At 40.3% G+C, this 20,631-nt stretch overlaps 1 protein-coding gene across 1 annotated transcript in view; it reads right to left on the minus strand.

Annotated features, from left to right (window-relative positions):
• Positions 1-19,988, minus strand: part of ZDHHC17 (zinc finger DHHC-type palmitoyltransferase 17) — a 119,232-nt gene extending 99,244 nt beyond the window's left edge. The window contains exons 1-2 of the mRNA XM_067559908.1: positions 19,916-19,988; positions 547-650 (exon numbers count right to left, since the gene is read on the minus strand). Coding sequence (XP_067416009.1) covers positions 547-650; positions 19,916-19,978 — 167 coding nt within the window. The 5' untranslated portion in view covers positions 19,979-19,988. The remainder of the gene's footprint in view (positions 1-546; positions 651-19,915) is intronic.
• Between the last annotated feature and the right edge of the window lie 643 nt (positions 19,989-20,631).

Consider the following 20,631-nt stretch of genomic DNA (forward strand, 5'->3'; position numbering starts at 1 on the left):
ACAATGATTAATTAGTACTGTACTACTTGGAAACCCATTTACAGTTTTATGTCAGTTTTGAAATTATAGATCTAGAGGTAATAAGGAGAATGAAATTTATGCATTTTAACTGTGCTCCAGTGATCTTAACATCTAAAAGCACATAAGCATTTTGTAACTGTGTGTGATCCAACCCACCTAATAATTTATTTGCATTTTAAAACATAAGGAGCACCATAAACAGAAAGAAAAACTAACCTCAGAAAGCATTTAATCGCTTCTCTATCATCCACCTCAGCAATAATCTAAATCTCAACACACTGCATAAATACTTCTGTATATTTTCAGACAGTGGACATAAATTTCCATCAAATGCATTTTTTTAAATTCAATTTTCAAATCATGCACTATAATCTATCAACCGAGGATTGCTGTTTCCGAAGATATAAAAAAAATAAATTACTCATTCAAAGTTTATGCAACTAAAATAAAGAGGTTTTCATTTTACTGTCATTCCACTAGTAGAGATATTTACAAATTTAAAACTGCAAAAAGAAATACACTTACTGTGTAGCTTTGACAATGTCCCATGTGCTGTAATCATCAATGTGGCTTTTCCGTCCAAGAGAATCGCTATATCCATGGTTATAATGGCTTTGGGGCTTAATTTCCTATAAAATGGAAATCTGCTATTAGGACATTAGATTCCGGTTTACTGCTAGAATTCTTAACATTTGTAATTGAAAAGCATTTATTTTAAAATATTTTCATATGAATACAAGGTACTATATCCAGTTGAACATAGAATAAAATCACTTAAAACAGGTGATTAAATAGCCAGGATGCAAGGTCAAAACCCTTTACATTTTGTGAAATGTACCATGGCATTCTTTAATAAATACGGTTTAAGACCCTAGTTTACATCTCATCCAAAAGATGGCACACCTGCAACAGAACAGTGTCACCAAATCCCGTTCTGCGGCATTCGTTGAATACTGTTTTAGAAAGCAAAGTGCCTCCTCAACAGTAATGGCAATCTTTATAAGTACTATAAGTATGTAAAAGATGACAACTGATAGCTTTTGTTAGTTATAGATCAACACATCAAAAATGAGTACCATATGTATAGCAGGGCTCGACAAACCCCGGGCGCCAGGTCACCATGGCGCCTAGAAATTTAATTCTGGCGTCTAGTATTTCTCCTGGGGGAATGGCCACCGTGCTTTCGCCAGGGCGCCACTGCATCCATGTAGCAGGGCCGGGAGGGAACAGCGCGCACAGCTGCCACGCTCCAGCCAGGGCGCTCTGCTCCTAGGCCCACGTTGTGGGAGAGGGGTAGGGGGAAGGGGCGGGGCCAGGAGAGCAGCCACTGCACTCCGGCCAGGGTGCTGCTGGGCCCACATTGTGGGAGAGGGGCAAGGGGAAGGGGGCAGGACCGGGAGGGGAAAGCGTCTGCTGCGCTCCGGCCAGGGCACCCTACTGCTGAGCCCACTTTGTCGGCTCCTTAATTTTTGGGCTGGCTCATAGCTCCAAAACAAATTTGTCAAGCCCTGGTTTAACCACAAAAAGAAACTAGTACCTTCAGAAGTGACTCAATTTCCGAATACTGAAAGTTTTTCTCATTGTTAAACCAATATCACCTACAGCAGATTGAAATGGACTATAACCTCTTATATTGAAATTCATGGGACAATGTTCTAAATGTCATTCTTCAGCAACATGGCAGCTTCCAGCATCAGGCTCAATTACTTGTATTGTATCTTTAAACTTTTAAAACAAACAGAACATGTCAGTTTATCCATGGTGAAATGCTTCTTTAACTTATGACCTTTCAGATTGTTGGGATGAATGAATGCAGTTTTACTTAACAGTTTTTCTATTAATATTAACATTTGGTCTCCTTAACAACACAGGCAATAAAATTTCACCCAGAAATTCCTGCATCAAGTCCAATAACCTAGGCTTGAACCAGAGCATATCTTTTGGGAGATAAATATAAGGGAAACTGAAGTGAAAACACAAAACAAATAAGTTCCTGATCTCATTTCTGTGAAAATGCATCCATATGTCCCACCACAGGATCTTAATACCGGCAGCAAAGTTACTGTTCTGCCTTGGCGGAAATGAATCCCATTTGAGGTCACAGCCACCTGTTTTACTCAACTCCCTGGGATTTCTACTCAGAAATCAAACATTGCAGAACATGAATCAATTCGCCTGGCAGACAGAAATTTTAAAGTTTTGGTCTCTTTCTGGAGATGAATGATTTGGAAAGTCTAAACAAAAACTTCTTAACATGATGGAAAATTTGTTTTTTCCAATTAAAAAGATCCCTTTCAATTATTTTTGAACAGCTCTAGCACGGAAATGACTGGAGACAGAAAACTGAAATTTTACTTAGAGATTTTCATAGCAGAGAGAAATACTTTTGAGTGAGTGGTTTGAGGTACAAGCCTCTAGAAAAACAGGCACTTTGCACATGTGTGGTACAGGTGATACTACTTTCACAACACTTTTTAATGACTATTTAGAGAGGCTGTATATGTGGTTAATTTGCCTCCACACAGAACTCCTAAACTTCCTGAATTATTTCAAAGCTGCCAGGGCAATTTCCAAAAGTTTTATGGTAATGACAAACAATGTTGCAATCCAGCAGATAACAAATGAAGTTGAAAACAAATATCAGTGTCACCTTGCTCCAGCTCTGGGTGATGATGGTTAATATGGGAACAACTGTCCTAAAATTTACAGAACAAATACATAATGGGCCGTCCTCCTCACACAAGGCTTGTACACACACACACAGGTGGGCAGATAGGCCAATTAACTTCCCAGACTGCACATGGAGGAGTCAGGGAGCAGGGACTGATTAAATGAGGCTCAGCTGGGAAGGAACAAGAAGGGCCTGTATAATGCCCAGGAGCTGAAAGTAGAAAGGGGTTGCAAGGGAAGTAGTCTACAGTCATCCCATGGGAGAAGGGAGGTGTGTTTGGGGCTAGAGATAAGTAGCTTACAGTTACTCCCTGGGAGGAGGGAGTTTGGGCTGGCCAATCCAAAGAAGGGGGAGAGCCGGAAAGGTGAAAGGCAGCAAGGTATGGCAGACCTTGGCTGCTGATGAGAAGACCTCTGAAGCTGGAATCCAGAGTAGAGGGCAGGCCTACCAACCACTGGGGAAGTGGTGTGACAAGACTGCAGAAAGTGGATTGCCTGGGACAGGTCTCCTTGGAAGGCTTTGATACCTAGGAAGTGGAGGACCCTAATGATCTGGCTAAGGGCCAACTCACAAAGCGGACACTGCAGCTCCTGGAGTGAGAGGGGCCACAGGATGAGAAGAAGAAGATGGGTGGAGAGACTTCTAGAGGAGGGCACAGCATCTGGAAGGAGCTAATCCCCAAAGCAGCCATGAGGAGGCTCTAAAAGACACTATTTAAAACCTATAGTCAAGAATAACTCGTATATAGGCAGAAACCAAACCATGAGATCCAAATTTGTATTTCTGTAGAACTTCCTTGTTCCACAGAGTAAGTAAACAGTCCATAAAGCTTCAGAGGAAAAAAATAAAAGGGGCCGGGGGAAGAGGGGGGGAATATCTATATCATCTATATCCTAGTGGTTTGCTGCCATCTATGCAAAAGCCCTGTTCTAACTACTGCCAAAGCAAATGGGGACCAGGCATATTACAGCTGATGCTCTAGGTGTCTGGGAAGGGAGCCACATTTTGTCTGCAAAGGAGGAGGCAGCTTTGCAGAAACAGTATCTCTTTGCAGTCGCAGGATAAATCAGACTCTCTTATCTGCAGGAACAGTGCTAAGAGAAGAGCCAAACAGAGAAGGAAAGCTGTAAGATGCAAATCAAGGCCTAAAATAAAGTAAGAAAGTCCAAACGTAAATACCTTGATACTGACTTTTTTCTTTTAAATTGAAAGGCAATGCCAAGCAACGTTATCACAGCGCCAGTGACTGTACCAGCACTGTTCACCTATAGCTAGACTAGGCAATAAAGATTTTGCATATCACAAATCACAGTAATCAGAGTTTGAAAAGCCTACCAGATACATACTAGTGAGAGGATGAACCAAGTAGAGAGAGGCCAGTACAAAAGATGCCACTACAGAATTTCACCACAGTACTCTAGTTCAGCCGATTCCTTGACCTCTCTCAAATGCTTGGGGGTGGACCATCTCTTTTTTCCTACCTCCTAACTGCTGTAAAGCAGAAATTAAGGCTGGAGAGCTTCTTTATTTCCCCAACCCCCTCCTGGATGCTAGTTGGGGGAGTCCAGCAACTATGCAGATTAAGTACTGAATCAGAGGGAAGGGTCTTCTCAACTTAGATGAAAATATCACTTCCCCCAGCACTTCATTTTTCCATGGTAGCCTTTTATTCAAATAATGGTTAAGCCTGACTTTGCTTATTGTATAAGATCCATCAAGATTATGTTCCAGAGGTCCTGTGGTTTCTATTTCACGCATCTGACCAAGTAGGTTGCAGCCCACAAAAGCTTATGCTCACAGAAATGTGTTAGTCTTTAAAGTGCTACAGGACTCTTGTTGTTTTATCAAGATTATGGGCCTATACTTACTATAATCTATAAATAATATTTAAATATAAAAAATAATATTCAAGCAATACATGTTTGCTAGTGAAGTTTTAAAGAAAGTCAAATCATTGGACTTATGGAAGCCCTGAAACCAGTTTATTGAAATGCTAAACCAACATTTGGCAGGCAGTAGCTTCTTTTGCAGTTCTAAAAAGAACGTTTTCTTCATTTCACTTTATTCAATGAGTTCAATTTAAGGACTAGTTCAAAGATGAGAAATTAACTGGGAGTTGAAAAAGCAGGAAAGCTTGTTTTCCTCTTCCAGTCTATGAATAAAAATTAGGTGTGAGAGAATGAGGTCTACTATAGCTCCAAAATCTTGAAGGTCATGGTGACCAGTCAAAGTTTAATTCACTAACTTCAGCTTTAACAAATCAGTTTTAAATGTAAAATGTTTTGATAAACACACTTTTCTTATGTATCCAGCACATTTAAAGTAGTTTTATTTAACTAATACATTTTTTAAAATGCTGTTTTATGCATTTTAATTGAATTCCAATTTCCATCCAAATGCAGCTTGACAATTCATGAGTAATTAATCATCATCTAGTAAATGTAACATAAGAAAATGTAAAAATTAAGAATCTGAATAATGTATGATTACCTAAACAATAGTTTTAATGTGTATATTGTATATAGTATATCATCCTCCTGATTACCAAAAAATAATTCCAAATTTGTTGGTAGATCAAGCCATGACATTTTTAGAAAGGATATGTTGAATTTTTTTTTCAATCCTTTCAAGAAATGGAGAGAATCCACTATCCAGGGGTCAGTCTGCCCACAGGTAGTGGGCAGTAGTCTTCCCACCCTCTGAAAAGGATTCAAAGGAGCTCTTCTTGTTCACCATAGGACTTATCTAACTAATTGCTAGCCCCTGGGCAGAGAGTTTTTCTCCTCTCAGATGTGTGAGTGAGAGTGAGAGTGAGAATGTCTGTGAAGGAATCTAGAGGCCCCTATGTCATTACAGCATTTGCTTCTTCAATCTCTTCCTGCAGGTCCTCCTCTCCTTGTCCACTATATGCTGAAGTATTAATCAGCCCAACTCCAACCACAGCTAACTGCAGAGGGGCTGCAATAGGCAGGAGGTGTGATGGTGTGAGGCACTATATACAAAGACTCCAAAATGTGGGGCTGATGAAACAAGTTGCATCTTTCCTCCCAGTGAACTTCTACATATTACTAGATGTTGGGCAAACTGCATGAAAATTGAACCATAATGCTCATCACACCTAGAGATCCCTGTCACTAGCATAACCAGAAACTGGAGAACTAATGCCAGGAGAGAGAAAGGAGGAAGAACCTGAAAGTATTCTTTAAAACTGGATGTCTCCTGACCAAGTGACAGCTAAGAAGGAACATATCCAAAGTCCACACCGCTGTCTGTGAAAACAGACTACACACCAATAACAAAATTCAGTCTGCATTGACTTCAACTCATTTGTGCCCATTTATGAATTACTGCAGTCATTCTAAAACTGGAGTGGAAAGATTTCTTCAGACCTATCCAAGGTGCAGTACTTGAATCCAATAGCTCATATTGTGTTTTGCTGCAGAATCCTAAAACACCTTCGTAAAAATTTATTATGTCTCTTTTTTGTATCCTTAAACTGTATGTAGTGCTTATATTTCTATATAAACATGTACTTTTGAACAAAGAAGGTGCTTTTTGAAACATCTGTTGTCCAAAAGGAAACAGAAATCACAAATGTTTCCTAATGTGTAACATGTTGCAGCATAACTCAGCTAGCTAATTCAGACATTATTTCTCTTTTCTGTAAATATTTAGTCAACAGTTAAAAGCTATAGTACATACCAACAGAAATGTCAAAGAAAAAACTGGAAAGCTGCATCAGATGATTTTAAATGTTTATTTTTAACCTGAATGTACTGTATTATCACCTGCATATGGATAAGAACCACAAATATGATGACCATAAATTAACCATCTTTTGGTCTCAAGGATTGAAGCATACACAAGCTTATTATAGAGTTGGCAACAAGCATTCAGTAGTCAGGGATTGATGACATTAAAATTAATTTTAAATTAAGATAAAGAGATGGCATAATCATCCCAAGATTCAAATTCAGTCATGAAAATAAAATATTTTATATAGTACCTTTTTCCCCAAGGGACCCCAAAATGCTGCACAAGCACCATCATTCATATTCACCCCCTGCTAGTAAGTTTAGACCTTATAAGGTGTCTGCCACTTGCATGGTCACAGAAACCAGATCAACCAGTGATGTCATGGTCATCTTCAAACTCGAAGGACGAATAACAGGTGTCTAGTATATTTTTCAAGCCCTATCTTATATTGTTACTGTAAATTAGCCTTTCTACCACTGAGCATGACTCCTCTGGAATCTTCCTCAATCCTGAAAGAGGAAGGAAGTTCATGTAACTGAACATCATGGCTTGAAAGCCTTTTTAACTATTATGCATGTACAGAATTGGCAGCTAGATTCTCAGATGTCTGAAACTTAAATATCTCTATCATAAGACATGTTGAAAGGACTTTTTCACAAAAAAATCCAAGACAAAAAAGTGTAATAAGAAAGCACACTCATTCATGCATGCTGGCCTAGCCCTGTCTTGTAGTTACAGATATTTCACTTACAGTATAGTTTTGCACCTGATGCCACTAACATTAAGATGCCCCTACTCTTGTAGCCATTTTCAGACCTGGACATGTGCAGGTCCTGCTTCTGATGTCAAAACAGTTTGAACATAACATGGAGAGAAATGTGTGAGAGAAAGAAGAGTAGAAGAACACATAGGACTCTTTGACTTTAAAGCTAATACGTCATTTGTAGGCAATTTTTTAAGCTACTCTCTGTGTAAAAAAAAGTTAATTCAATTAGCAGAATTATACAAGCAATCTAATTACATTATATATCCAAATATGAATAAATCTTTGCTGAACAGTAGTGATACTTCAAAAAAAGATCTTCTCTCTAGCATAAAGTATACAAAAATATGTACAAAAGAGACTTCTCGCTGACCTCTCTCCAAAATTTTAAAGAGACGAGAGGATTCTGCAGACTGATAAGACCAAATCAACTGTATCGTCATCTTCATACCTAACTATTCTCTCTCTCTCTCTCTCAAAAAAAAGCTTACTAAAATAAAAGGCATTTTAATGGCTTGTTTTAAACTACAAAACTTAAATCAAATAAAAATGCACTGTCACTTAAGTTTACTTTTTAGTTTTTAACTTTTTGTTGGTAATACAGTCAGACAAGCCATAAAATGTGTTCCCCTGCTAGTGTGACCCTTTTCATTTCCCAAATTATACTTAGAAAGATTAATTTAATATGGCTTTTTAAATTACTTGAATTTTAAACGCACTGCATATCAAAAAACAATCTCTGTTTGTGCACTATGATGGATAATGACCTTCACTCCGCAAGTGCTCTAACAGTAACCAACATTAACAAAAAATATCTTCTAATCTCCTCCCTTTCCCAGCTTATTTACTTTGTGCATTTGACAGTACTTTATATATAGTCAGTTTCATTATTTCACTGTCACCCTTTCCTAACTTTATGTGGGTTTTTTCTCAATAGAATGGGAAAGAAACATTTTTAAAAACTGGAAAACATGGCTGCAAACACTGAAAACTGGCAGGAGCAAGTTTAGCACCAGAGGCTACTTTTGACTTGTTGTTTAATTGAATTGATTTCAAACTGATGGTTAGTCAACATGTCAAATCTTGACCCTAAAATTTTGGCACACTCCCTTCACAGATGGGGTTCAGAACCTTTCCAACCTAAACAGAAGAGATGAATTCAGTATTTTTCCAAATACAGTGAGAAAGATATTTTATTACTGAGAATCACATTTGAAATACAAACCCATTAAGAAACCAACAATTTCTAGCTCAGTGGCTGCAAAGAAAAAATACTAAATGTTAATCAACCAATGCAGAAGAACTCCAGTTCATCTGTTGCTGCTTAAAGGTTTTCCTAATTTCAACAGAGTTAAAACTGACCAGATTCTTGTCTGTTTTTATTTCCGATATAGACCCTTAGGAGCAGCAGTGAAACCATCAAGGAGCAGCTCTGTTTAACTCTGCTGCAGACTAGGAAGATTACAAACAGCAGAAGAGGCAAGGATGGCTGTTATTCACTGGCACCTTGCTCTCACTGAATGAAGTGACAAAATTCTCATTTAATTTCACTAATGAAGGATTCAGACTAGGAAGGAGTACTCAAAAATGTGGGGGAAGGGTAGAGTAGTGGAGAACCCTACCTAAATTTGTACCACCCAGGTCATGGTGGCACTGAACTGTGGAGGGTGAAGGGGGGAAGAAGAAGCTCCTTCTTTCCATACAGTTTATCAGACACTTACTGCCATACAGATATAAAACATGGAGTCATGAGCACTGCTCAGGGACAGCATCCTGTTAGAAATACCAATACACACACTTTCTGAGCAGCTAGGGGGCTGGAGATGGCTTCTCACCTGGGCATCACCCTTTGGGGAATGGATGCAATGTCAGTCATTCACATCCATCTGTGGCTAACAGGTTTTATACTTTGGCTATTTGTTGTCTGGTAAAATTTGAGAGATTTTTTTTTATGCCTGCACTGCAACTACCAGTGTCTGGCCGATCTCAGATGCCTTGCACTCATGGGGTTCAGGCGAAGGGGCTGTTCAATAGTGGTGCAGCTATTCATGCTTCAGCTGGAGCCTGGGCTCCAGCCCAAAACTGAATGTCTATACTGCAATTAAACAGCCTCTTGGCCTCAGTCCTGCAAGCCCAAGTCAGCTTACATGGAGCCACCGTGGATGTTTAATTGCATGTATACATATCCAAAATGACTTTTTTGAAAATGAAGATAAATCACACACAGCACTGATGACTGGGAGCAACATAAAAGGTGATTTACCAACATCTTGTGTTTAAGCTTTCAACCTTAACTTTGAATTAATTTTTTGTAAACACATTTTCTTGTGGCTTTTTAGAAAAGAAACAAGTGACTGGCTCTCTCAAATCAACCTTTCCCACAATACACCAAATGCACAAATAATCCTGTCTGCCCATCTTCCATCCAATGACAAATGCAAATCTTCCCAACTTTTCCAGAAAGTAGATGAGGAAGAGGTATAAGTTTGATAAGAACACCTGGAAGAGGATCCATAGGAAATGGGTTTTTTAAAAAGAAGTTTTACGGTTATGTGAATACGTGGGCTAAGCATTACAGTATTGAAGCAGTAGCAACTCCAAATTATATATAGCAAGGGGCAACGTGCAGGTCAACATGCTTGCTTGGACATAAGGAGGGGAGTGAAATACTGTTGCTTACAGCTGTTACATATGGTTGTGGAGGACAAAAACAGATGGCTAGGACTCTTGCTCCTTTAAAACTTTAAGTAATGTTGCTGCCGGGGATGATGATATAATCAAATCTGTACAGCCAGATTCTTGTTTCTGAGACAGTTAATAAACTGATGCTTTTCAAAGGGAATCCTAACAAAAAATACCAATAAGGTACTGTGAAAATGCAGAATTATATATAAAGACATGGTATGCAATACTTTGATGAAGACCAGCTTTAAGAAATCCAGGGAACAAGGAGAGATTGTGGTAATGCTTAGACTATCAGCTCTTCAGGTCAGGGACTATGCCTACTTATGTGGTTTATATAACTCGATCCTTATCAGGTTCTCTGAGTACAACTATAATAAAAATATTAAACAACTTAATGCAATAAATAATATAATTAGCAATTATAAAAAGTGTAGTTTAATTTGGCATAAATCAATCTTTTTCAAAATTATTACCCGAGGACTAAGAAGTAGAAAACACAAAATTTGGATCATTAAGTAATATGGAGTGTGCCCATTTTCCCTACACAAGGGAAAAAATCTTCAAGCTAAGTGACCCATGAAGTACAGAGAAGTTGAATACAGTTTTACCAAAAGGGAGGGGAAAAATACATTTTATGAGAACAAATAACTGAGCTAAGACTCTAGAAACTCTCAATTTATTTGCTTATCATAGACCAATACTACTGGTAAAATGCTCACAGTACAAAGCTGTCTAATATGGGTACATAAAGTAATTAACTATGTTGTTGAGTGAACCATTGGAGGTCTTGCAATTTCATTCTGAAAAAACAAGAGTTCTTCTCAAATCTGGTAGGATTTAGGAAAATATGGGACAGACCTAATGCTGTACCTTGCTTTGATTAGCTATTCCTTCTTACCTTCCATTCTTTCCTGACTCATCCTTCTCTCTGGCCCAGTGACTATTCCACAGTCTATAAATACTTGGGGGATAAGAGGTGAGAGAGAATGACACTATAGTCCAGTGATTAGGGCACCCACCTGAGAGGTGGGAGACCCAGGGTCCAGTCCCCCTGCTCAGATGACTATTTACAGGCAGTGGAACAGCTGCAACAGGAGAGATTAAGTGTCTGCCTACACTAAAATAAAACAGCTGTGGCTGTCCCAGGTCAGCTGACTCGGGCTCACAGAACTCAGGCTGCAGACTATTAGGGTTCAAGGTGGAGCCAAGGCTCTGGGATCTTCCCCCTTGACAGGGCCTCAGAGTTCAGGCTCCATCCAGAGCCTGAACATCTACACAGCAAAAACAACGAGAGTTCTATGGCACTTTAAAGACTAACAAATTTAACATTTGCAGGCATAAGCTTTCGAGAGACTTCAGCTCTCTTCTTCAGATGCAGTAATACAGAAAATAGGTAACACAGAGGCATCTTATAGATATCCAGGTGCATTGAGAACAATGAGGGAGGTGGAGTCCGTTACTTAAGACCTAATGACGACCATTGAGTAGGAGATGAGAATGGGTGAGCAAAGTAATTTACCTTTGGTAGTGAGATAGCCACTCCAAGTCTCTGTTTAAACCAAGTTTGAATGTGTCAAGTTTGCAGATCATTTCTAACTCAGCAGTTTCTCTTTGAAGTCTGTTTTTGGAGTTTTTTTTGGAGAAGTACAGGAACTTTCAGGTCAGACACAGAATGCTCTGGGGAATTAAAGTGTTCTCCCACTGGTTTATGGATGTTGTTATTTTTTATGTCTGATTTGTGTCCATTTATCCTTGTGCATAGTGATAGTCCAGTTTGGCCAATGTACATGGCAGAGGGGCATTGCTGGCACATGATAGCATATATAACATTACTGGATATGCAGGTGAACGAGCCCCTTATGGTGTGATTGATGTGGTTAGGGCCAGTAATGGTGTCATTAGAGACTATGTGTGGGCAGAGCTGACAACGGGGTTTGTTGCAGGGATAGGTTCCTGGGTAGGATTTTTTGTAGGGTGTATGGTTGCTGGTCAGTATTTGCTTCAGGTTGGGGGCTGTCTGTAAGCCAGGATGGGTCTGCCGCCCACTGCCTGAGCGACAGATGGATCATCTGCTAGGATAGGTTGTAGATCTTTAATGATGTGCTGGAGAGATTTTAGCTGGGGACTGTAGGTGGTGACCAGTGGGGTTCTATTGTTTTCTTTGTTGGGTCTGTCCTGTAGTAGGTGACTTCTGGGTACCCGTCTGGCTCTGTCAATTTGTCAACTACACAGCAGTTTTACAGTCTGCAGCCTGAATTCTGTGACCCTCGAGTCAGCTGACCTGGGCCAGTCACGGGTGTTTTATTGCAATGTAGACATATCCTTAGATAATCTCACATCAGAATATCCCATAGCTCAGGAGTTAGAGCACCTTGCTGAGAGTCTTGGGAGACTTCTGTTCAAATTCTCTCTCCCTCTCTGGCACAAGGGGGAAATTGAACCTGTTTCCCACATCCCAGGCAAGTACTTTAACCACTGGGTTAAAAGTTATAAGGTAGGCAACACCACTTCCACCACCTAGATTTTAAATGGGATCCAAACCAGTAGGCAGCCAAAGACTGATCTTCCCAGGTTAGCAAACTGTTCCAGGGTTTAGCTGGAAAGCGTTGTTCAAACTCCCCTGGAGTGAGGCAGTAATGCACAAGTTCAGAGGCAGAAACTTAGGTGCTTTGAGAACTTTTATTCTGAAAATTGAAGTGCCAAATGAGTTTAAGCCCCTGCAAGGTTCAGTAAGAGTTTTCTGAATCACAGAGGAGCCTAAAACTTGAACTTAGCTGCCTAAATGCAGATTTAGGCTCCTAAATCCAGGGGTTAGATGTCTAAATCCCTTGTGGATCCAGGCCTGAATCATTAGTCATTCTAATTCCATCCCAGATTCAGGACATTGCCCATGTCACCAAGCTCAACTTTTGGCTAGCCAAGATCTATGATATCCAGCCTATTCCTAGACATTTCATATGCCAGTAGACCTTTTTTTCTTTAGAGAAACAAAACTCTGTACAATTAAATGATCATGTCTTGTTTAAAACTACAGTGCAAACTGTGGTCTGCACAGCGCCGAAGGTCACATAGTGCTTCTAGAAAAACCTGCTGATGTTAGAAGGAAGAGAAGTCTGCCCACCTCTATCAGGGCTGCTGTTGTCAATAGAAGACTTTAGATGCCTCCATGAAGAATTAAATGGAGTATCTGCCAGGGTAACACGTGCTGAAGAGCTACTGAAGGTTTATCTCATCTAGAAAGAGTGACTGAGTTTAGTCAGGGTTAGCTAATACATCTAACTAAGCCTGACCTAAACATGATCTTTTTCCTAGCATAAATACCAGGTAACACATTTATCTCTATTTTAGCTGGTCATGCATTGTCAACTAAAATTAAATCAGATAAAACCAAGTTTAAGAAATACCATCAACTTTTATTTATTTACACACACACACACACACACACACACACACACACACACTTTGTTGGGAATTTTTTTCCTACTGTATCACAATACTACTGCTTCAAGATGAAAAGCACAAATGACAAAAAATAAATCCTCTGTTCTCTAATTCTGTCATTCAGTTTGTTTACTTTGTGCATTTGACAGCACTTTGGGTATAGCCTATTTCCCTTCTACATCAATTTCTCTAAATTACACGTGTCTTTCACATAGCAGTATGGGAAAACACTTCTTCTTAAGCTGGAAAGTGTGATTCTAAAAACAAAAACTGAAGGGGAAGATTTGTACTTGAAACAAGATTTAACTTTTTTTTTGGAAATTGACAAATGTTCAAGTGGAGAGTGTTTCCTTAAACAAAAATCAAAAGAACTCACAAAAACATACCTGAAAAAGCCTTTTGTTATTTTAATTTCAAGCATTCCAAAATAAACCTATCACTGAAAGCAAAAATTGAAGTGGGAGGAATTCTCCTTAAGCAAAGTCAACCACCAAACAAAATGATTAATCCTGCACATTTCCTAACGTGGATGCAAGTTTTTACATTACAAACATATGGACAAAGATGCTCTACTGGAGACTAGAATTCAACCATTGTATTTGGAAGTCAGAAAAATGGGATTTCATGCACAGATGGTGAACAGTAAGTTGTGCTTTCTCAAAAGTGAGGACTTGTCGATATTTGCACCACTGCAGCGCGTAGTGAAGACACTATCTATGCCAACCGGAGAGTTCTATCTACAATGGGAGTTAGGTCGGTATAACTGCATCACTCAAGAGTATGGATTTTCCACACCCCAGAGCAACGTAGTTACACCAACGTAAGTTTGTAGTATAGATCAGATCTGAGAGTCCAAAAATGGACCATTCTGAGTAGCTGATTTCTAGTCATTCAATGCCTTTAAAAGCACCTCAAAATGAAAGGATAATGTTAATTTTAATACATTAAAAAGTTAAAGGACATTTTTAACAGGAATTTCCAGAACATCCAATACTTGAGCACATATTAAATGGTGAGGTATTATTTAAGACAAACATACCTACATTAAAGTTTTATAAACATAGTCAAGGCAATTTTTTTTTAATTGAGTACAAAGCTTGAGCTATTTAAATTAGGAAGTGAGCTAATGACTAAAGACAAAAGGTTAAAATAGTATTTTATAACAAATCAGTATTTAGTTTTATAAACTACTCAAGGATTTAAAACTATGTTCCAATAGGAGTTCTTTTAATATTCATCTTCAAATGTTTAAGTAAAAATATTAACTCCTAATTAGTTTGAATTAAAGTATTTTCTTGTATACTATTTACTGCTTTATTAAAATCATTTTAACTATGCACAAATCCTCACTGAACAGGAATCTACTTGTATAGCATTATTTAGCAACTGAATCAATCCCTTACCATGGCTGTAAGTAACACACTATTTCATATCAAAATGTCTCCAAACTTTAGCTTAAGTTCTTAAAATAGTGTGCCCTTCTGCAATGTGTGGTACTTAATACAAAACACATGGTGCTAAAAGTTGAACTTTTTCAACCAGAGATAGAAGATTCTTCAGAAAGACACTGGGAATGTGACCACTATATTAGTTTTAGTAAACAACAAAATACTATGGTAAAGCTGTGCTGGTTAGACAGGTTCTAAGAACAGTTGTAAGAATTCTCTAAGTACAAGTCATTTCTCCCTTTTCTGTCCTGGATTTGTGACTTAATTATACAAGTGGCAGGCATCATCTGCTGAGCACCAAAAAATAATGAACTGAGTAAATGAACTGAGTACTCCATTCTAACCAGCATTTTCCTTTACAACAACAACAACTTACAACACACACTCTCCTTCTAAAAGATCACAGATGCCAACACCAATGCAGCTTTTTCTATTAGTTTATCCAGAGTACTGACACAAAATTGGTTGATATCCTCCCCATAGAGACTTTTCTCTTCAACACTTCTCCTTGTATCCACAGGGTATGTTTATATATTCAACTTTGCATATACATAGTGCTTTTATATCTGAAGGGCTCAGGGCACTTTACAAGTGTTGATAAGCATTACTATTTTGACCTTAGAACTGCATGAGAAGCACTGTAGCATAATGGTTAAGCCTTTTTGGGGGGCATTAGACATCAAGGTTTTGTTCAGAGCTCTGCCATAAACTCCCTTAGACCTTATCCTTCTGTTATTCAGACACCTCATCTGTAACAGCCTTGTGTAACTACAACATGTCCACTGGCCTGAGGGAGAAGGGAATGTGAGAGTGAGGAAAAGTAATTTTATCAAATCCTGTTTCTTTTAGCATTTGAAAAGTAGCCCAAGAAAACGCAAATGTCAATGATGACATTATCCATCACCAAGGTTTACTATTACTTCCCAAATCTGCCAACTTCAATTACAGAACAGTGTCTAGTTTTCAAACAACAATTTTTAAAACACTATTTGAAGGCTACCTCTTATTAAACTTATGTGCATCTCAAATTTTGTAGCGTAATGTTATTTTGTTCGGAAGATAGAGGAACACTATGAAATATTACACATTTCCCAAGTATTCAAAATTGAGACATTTTAATTCTTTATCTCAAGTAGCATCAACTCTATTTAATCACAATGTTCAAAACAAATTATCTCCCACAATACAAAATCATGAGAATTTCTCCTACATACCCTGTATTTTACTTTTGGGTTTGGTTTGGTTTTGTTTTATTACGAGAGAGATCACACTCAGACACAGGGAATGTCTACATTTGTGCTGGGAGGTGCAATTCCCAGTTCATGCAGACATACCCATGCTAGTTCTCCTTGACCTAACACGCTAAAAATACCAGTGTAGCCAAACTACTGGCAAAGGCGACAGCTTCAGCTAGGAGCCCAAATGCATATCCCCCAGACCTCCTGGGAACATACTCAGGAGGGTAGTCTGAGTCTTTGGAAACAATGCAGTCCTGGACAGTCATTAAATCACTGCTTTATTTCAAGTAATTTTATTACCTAATCCATTAAGAATTGTTTCGAGTTATAGGCAATGGCAACAAATTGCACGCCTAAAAAATGCCAAATACTGGAAAACCATTTAGAAATAGAAACCAAATCCAACTGCTAACATCAACTAATTTAAGGTGTATGTAGGAGGAAAAAGGAGAAGTATTTATTGTTAGAAACAACGGTTTGTTGTACTTCAATATTTGAAAGCTTTTTTTTTTTTTTTTTGCAATTTGCTGCTGCATCATTAGTGATGTGGCAACACCAGTGGAGAGTCCTAACATTTCTACATTCCAGCAGTACAATACTATCCTGTAAATAAACAAACAAAAAAATCTATACAGCTGCATACACCATAAGCTCATTGAGGCGGGAACTGCCTTTATTTTTTGTGGTCTTGTACAGAACTGAGCATATTGTCAACACTAGACTAGTAACAGAACATGACGTAACATACCTTAATAGACACAGATGAATTTGCAGTAATATATAAGCCTTTTCTCTAAAATTCGTTAGTGTAGATTCAGACTTTTTTTTTTATATATATATATATATATATATATATATATATATATATATTATATATATATATATATATATATATAATTATCATAGCCCTGAGGAGCCTCAGTCATGGACCTGGTTGCCATTGTGCTAGGTAGGCACTGTATGAACACAGAACCAAAAGACTCTGTCCCAAAGAACTTACTATCAATACTATCAAAGTAAGGAGTTTAGATTTTCAGCACTCCTCTCCATCTCTGTCCTTCTTACCAAAAATCATTATTAATCTCTTGTTTTGCAGCTGAGCCTCTTGTCAACACACACAAACAAAAACAAGTTTTGTCACTTGGACAGGAATCCTTGTTCTTCGACGCTTTTCTGTAAAAGTAATGTTCTATAGTCTCCAAAATCCTCTGTCACGTTGAGCTGGCAGTACTGGTGTCCAACTTAACCCAGTACTTAGCCATAAGGTAACTGGACAAAGGATTGAAATCAACAGACACAAAACAAAACAAGTTATACCAAAAGAAGAGACCCTGAATTTAAAAAAAATACCAAAGAAAAAGAAATGAAAGACCCTTGCTGGAAGTGGATGTCTAACAGGAAAATATATGTATCAGAAATAGGAAAGGATCATCCACATTCTCACATAAAAAACAATTCAATTTTGTATTTGCACAAATGAAAACACTGATTAAAAAGAGCAATATGTACTTCAGTATTCATGTTCTAAAGATGTGAAGTCAATGGTTCTTTGAGAAGGACATGCAGATATTTGAGTATTTAGGCCACTATCCTTCAAACACCGAACTCAGACAACAACTCTGCACACAAGTAGTCCCATTATCTTCAATAAGATTGCTTGTGTGAGCAAAGCTTTGCGCAGGCCAAAGTATTCACAGGATCTTGTGAGTGCAACTCCAGAATGTGTCTTTTTCAACTCCATCATCATGCATATTAATATCTCTTCGGCTTTAAAAATCATCTGTATTAGTGATTTCAGGACCTGATCCAATACCTAACAAAATCAGTGGAAAGACTACAGGATGACTGAAGGGGAGAGAGTCTAAAATTCAACCATCTGGTTGGAATCTAATTGTACAAATTAATATTGGACTGTCATTTTCTTCTTTTTGGATTTTAATAGAAGGCTCCTTCAGTAACATTTTAACAAAGTTTGGTTTGGGTGGAGGCTGGGAGGAAGAGCGCACTACTTATTCTATCATTACTTTGTAAACCCTTCAGTTTCAGATACCAAAGAAACAGTATCTGATTTTACTGCCTTACCACCACCATGGCATATAAAACAAATACATTAATACAGAGTGATTTCCTTAACAGTTTGTACATGCTTTACTTTTTGTTTTCATACTTTGTCAATCTGTAAATTAAGATTCTGACCTTGCAATGTGATCAGCGCAGGCATCACATTTTTTGCAATTTTAGAATATTTAACAAATATTTTCCCTTACATCTCACTTCAAAGAAGAAAGCATCAGCTACATAAGAAGGTTAAACAAATACCTTCTGCCAGTTTTGAAAACTCCATTCATAAAAAGAGATGATGTAAAACTTCAGATATCAAGAGCATTTATTCAAAGTCAAAAAGGGAAGTGATTAACTAGAGTAGACACCAAAAGGAAACATGCAGCATGTTTACTTGCAATCTATCTAAGCTGCCACCAAAGGACTTGTTTGCAATGCATTGCTTGTCACTTAGGCCCAACTTTTTAAAGAAATGTGGCTGTTGCAATGCCTAACCGATTTAGCGTACCTCCCACTGACTATGAGTGATTCTTAAGTGCCTAAATCCTGTATGAAAACAAGTAGGACAAACAGTCCACATTTAGCACTATAGCGTCTCTTTAGACACCAAGAAATCTTAAAGCATCTTTTAAATGCTGGTTATGGAAAATTAATACCATCTGTTTGACAAGACCTGGTACTTGGCACACCTATTTATCTTTTCATAAACTAAGAAAACAAGCCTTACAATCCCCACCATATTAGCTGGGTAAGAGCTCACACACACAATTTCTTTTATACTATTTACAATGTCCTTCAAAACCATCAGAGGGGATCTGGATGTTTATGTATGGTTGACACACAAACAAGGAATCTATTTCGTTATGAAATGTTACTTAAACTGTCCTCTACACGTTATCAACAGATAAATGTTTTTAAAAAATGATCAGGTACAGAGTTTAAACAAAACAGTTTCTGGACATCCAAGCATAATGTACAGATTATCAGCAGGTACAGGGTTTGGTTGGAAGTTGCAGTGTACAAGCAACTCCAGCACTTGTCCAATATAGCGGGGGCAGGTGGGGGAGTAAAGACGACACACACACAGCCCTGCCAGTTCTGGACTGAGTGGGACCAGGCCCAATTTCTTACAGTCAACTGCAGCTCAAGCAGCATCAGGCTGTGACAAGAAACATTTATTTGGAACCGTTCGCCAGCAGAAGCCTAGCTGCTGCAGCCCTGCTATATACGCTGTATAAACAAGCCCCGCGGTGTCACCGACTGTGGGGAGGAGGGTGCCGCTCTACCAGGCAGTGAGCGATGCTGTACGGAGCCATGTGCATTGCGGAGTCTCCCACAGGGCCTTGCAGGGCTGTGCCTTAGCCGCGGAGCATTCACCCGCCTCACGTCGACGGGCCGTAGCAGGGATGGATGCCACCGCCTGCGCTTCTCGCCGCTCTCCCCCCGGCCGGGAAGGGCCCCGCTCGCAGGGCCTCTCGCCGCCCCGGACGCAGCTGGCAGACCCCGGCGAGGCGGACCCTCCCTCCCGGCGTCCCGAGATGGTGACAGGGCGCGGCCCCGCCAGACCTTCGCCCTACGGAGCCCCAGCCCCGGGGCAGGGGAAGCGGCGGCCTCTTCCCTCAGCGCAGCCGCCCCCGCTCCCCGCCCGGCCCCCAGGCCAAACCAGGCGCAACCAGCGCCCTCCACCCCCGCCCCGGCGGCCGAGCCGCCCGCGCAGCAGCCGCCCTGGCCCTGGCCGGGAGGGAAGAACGGGCGGCAGCCGCGCATCCCACGGGCCCGGCTCCCAACAACCGCCAGCGGCGGCGCGAGGCCGGGACGCGGCGGGCCTCACCTCGGGGTGCAGGACGGGGACGCAGCCCGCTTCTGTCTCGTACTCATCCAGAGGCGCCGCCATCTTGGTGCGAACCCACCGCCCGCTGCATGCTGGGTAGCGCGCGCGCGCCCCCTGCGCTGGGGAGGGGGGGATGCGACTGCGAGGGGGAGGAAGCCCCGGGGAGGGGCGCGCCAGCCGCAGGCGGGAGCTGAGCTGGGCTGCGCTGGGCTGCGCTGCGCTATGGCGGGGGTGGGCGCCCGGGGCAGATCCCTTGTGACAGGCGTTGGCGGTGACCCCCCGCCCCGCTCCAGCCCAGCCCCTGTGGCGGGTGCTGCTGACCTGGGCGGGGAGCCCGCGCCCGGCAATGACCCGCCCAGCCCTCGCTCGCTCCGCCGGGCCCCAAATTTCTCTCCGGGAGCCTGCAGCAGCCTGGCCCGACACCCTGTCTTGACATTGGTATGAGTGTCCCATGATGCAGGTGCAGACCAAGGACTGAAGGGGGGAACCAGGTGCTGACTTCCTCCGCCCAGCCTGCGGCAGGTTGACACCTGTCTACAGGAGTTTGTGCTGCTGTTCTTTGGCCAAGGGTTGATCATCTCTAGTCTGACCCACCGTATAACAAAGCCAGCCATCAAACTTCCCCCAAATAAATCCTAGAGCGATCTTAGCTTATCTACCTAATCTTGATTTAAAAGGTGCCAGTGATGGAGAATCTACCAAGACCCTTAGTAAAT

The sequence above is a fragment of the Emydura macquarii genome, unplaced genomic scaffold, assembly GCF_026122565.2.
Source record: "Emydura macquarii macquarii isolate MOO-44397 ecotype Brisbane River unplaced genomic scaffold, CSIRO-AGI_Emac_v2 contig_2205, whole genome shotgun sequence".
Lineage (NCBI taxonomy): Eukaryota > Metazoa > Chordata > Testudines > Chelidae > Emydura > Emydura macquarii.